Source organism: Vanellus vanellus (genome assembly GCF_965231255.1).
Source record: "Vanellus vanellus genome assembly, contig: HAP1_SCAFFOLD_53, whole genome shotgun sequence".
Lineage (NCBI taxonomy): Eukaryota > Metazoa > Chordata > Aves > Charadriiformes > Charadriidae > Vanellus > Vanellus vanellus.
In genome coordinates, this window is record NW_028128477.1 from 2,242 (window position 1) to 4,724 (window position 2,483).

A 2,483-nucleotide genomic window follows, 5' to 3' on the forward strand; every position below is an offset into this window, starting at 1 on the left:
TGACGGTTGGAGCTGTCACAGAGCAGCTCCCTTGTACCCACTGCAGCACAGCAGGGCTGACTCCTCAGCAGCACAGGGGCAGAGGTGCTGCTCCTCACACCACACTCAGCCAGCACCACCCAGAGATAAAAAATGCATTTCAACTGGGGGTGATATCTATGAAAAATGGAGTATATGGGCTCATAGAATTCTGTCCTGATTTTTTCCTGTCTTTTCCTTCCTTTAACAGAGCCCCCATAAAAGAAATAACTAATGTCCAACAGCAGCTCCATCACCCACTTCCTCCTCATGGAGTTCGCAGACACACGGGAGCTGCAGCTCTTGACCTTCGGGCTCTTCCTGGGCATCTACCTGGCTGCCCTCCTGGGAAATGGCCTCATCATCACCGCCATCGCCTGCGACCACCGCCTCCACAGCCCCATGTACTTCTTCCTCCTCAACCTCTCTGTTCTGGACCTGGGCTGCATCTCCACCACTCTCCCCAAAGCCATGGCTAATTCCCTCTGGAACACCAGGGCCATCTCCTATGGAGGGTGTGCTGTCCAACTCTTTTTCTTTCTCATTTTTATTTCAGCTGAGTATTTTCTCCTCACCATCATGGCCTATGACCGCTACGTTGCCATCTGCCATCCCCTGCACTATGGGACCCTCCTGGGCAGCAGAGCTTGTGTCCGCATGGCAGCAGCTGCCTGGGGCAGTGGGTTTATCAATTCTCTCCTGCACACGGCCAATACATTTTCACTCCCCCTCTGCCAGGGCAATGCCCTGCACCAGTTCTTCTGTGAAATCCCCCACATCTTCAAGCTCTCCTGCTCACACTCCTACCTCAGGGAAGTTGGGCTTCTTGTATTAAGTTCTTTCTTAGGTTTTGGGTGTTTTGTTTTCATTGTGGTGTCCTATGTGCAGATCTTCAGGGCCGTGCTGAGGATGCCCTCTGAGCAGGGACGGCACAAAGCCTTTTCCACGTGCCTCCCTCACTTGGCCGTGGTCTCCCTGTTTATCAGCACTGCTGTATTTGCTCACCTGAAGCCCACCTCCATCTCCTCCCCACCCCTGGATCTTCTTGTGTCATTTCTGTACTCGGTGGTGCCTCCAGCAGTGAATCCCCTCATCTACAGCATGAGGAACAAGGAAATCAAGGATGCCCTGTACAAATTATTGCAATACAATCTACTTACAATTAATATGGTGCCCATTATCCCACAAGGGCTCCCACAGTATTACAGCAAAGACCAGGACTAACTTTTCTTCAATTGTGCATTTTACCTTACTGCTTTTCTTGTTGTTTTGTTGTTTTGTTTTCTTTTTTTTTTTCATTCTGTTTTTTTATTATATACCTGTGATGTTACTGTTCTTCTTCTCATGCTTGTTTTTTTGGGGGGTTTTTTTTTGTTTGTTTTTTTTTTTTTTTCTTTTCCTGGACCCAAAGACCTCATGTGCATAAGGATCACAGAATCACAGAATGGTCAGGGTTGGAAGGGACCTCTGGAGAGCATCTAGTCTAACTCCACTACCAGAGCAGGGGCACCTACAGCAGTGGCACAGGACGGCTTCCAGGCGGGTTTGGAATGTCTCCAGAGTGGGAGACTCCCCCACCTCTCTGGGCAGCCTGTGCCAGTGCTCTGCCACCCTCAAAGGAAAGAAGTTTCTCCTCATGTTAAGATGGAGCTTCCTACGTTCATGTTTGTGCCCGTTACCTTTTGTCCTGTCACTGGGCACCACTGAACAAAGACTGTTCCCATCTCCCTGGCACACTCCATTTAACTATTTATACGCATTAATAAGATCCCCCCTCAGTCTTCTTTTCTCCACACAAAAAAAGCCCCAAGTCCCTCAGCTTTTCCTCATCAGAAAGTTGCTCCAGTCCCCTGATCATCTTTGTAGCCCTTTGCTGGACTGTCTCCAGTAGTTCCCTGTCCTTCTTGAACTGGGGAGCCCAGCACTGGACACAGTACTCCAGATGCAGCCTCACCAGGGCAGAGTAGAGCGGAAGGAAGACCTCCCTCGACCTGCTGGCCACACTCTGCTTGATGCCCCCCAGGATGCCATTGGCCTTCTTGTCCCCAGGGCACATTGCTGGCTCAAGGTCATCCTGTTGTCCCCCAGGATCCCAGGTCCCTTTCCTCTCCAGCAGGTCTGCCCCTAACCTGTACTGGTGCATGAGGTTATTCCTCTCCAGGCTCAGTACCCTACACTTGCCCTTGTTGAACTTCATAAGGTTTCTCTCTGCCCAACTCTCCAGCCTGGCCAGGTCACACTGTATGGCGGCACCACCTTCTGGCATGTCAGCTACATCTTCCAGTTTTGTGTCATCAGCAAACGTGCTAATGGTACACTCTATCCCTTCACCCATGTCATTGATGAATATATTGAACAGGACTGCACCTGAGCTAGATCAAAGCTCCTTGTTTAGACTAGCTTAATAAAGAATCCAGCAGAAAATTAGTTGTATCAACTTCTGCATCTTCACATCTCCCCTGGAG

The 2,483-nt window shown here is 49.9% G+C and overlaps 1 protein-coding gene across 1 annotated transcript; it reads left to right on the plus strand.

Annotated features, from left to right (window-relative positions):
• Positions 1 to 252: 252 nt before the first annotated feature.
• Positions 253 to 1,242, plus strand: LOC309684329 (olfactory receptor 14A16-like; the record flags this gene model as incomplete). Its single annotated transcript, XM_082500262.1, has 1 exon — positions 253 to 1,242. The coding sequence occupies one exon, from the start codon at positions 253 to 255 to the stop codon at positions 1,240 to 1,242; it is 990 nt and encodes a 329-aa protein (XP_082356388.1).
• Positions 1,243 to 2,483: the final 1,241 nt, after the last annotated feature.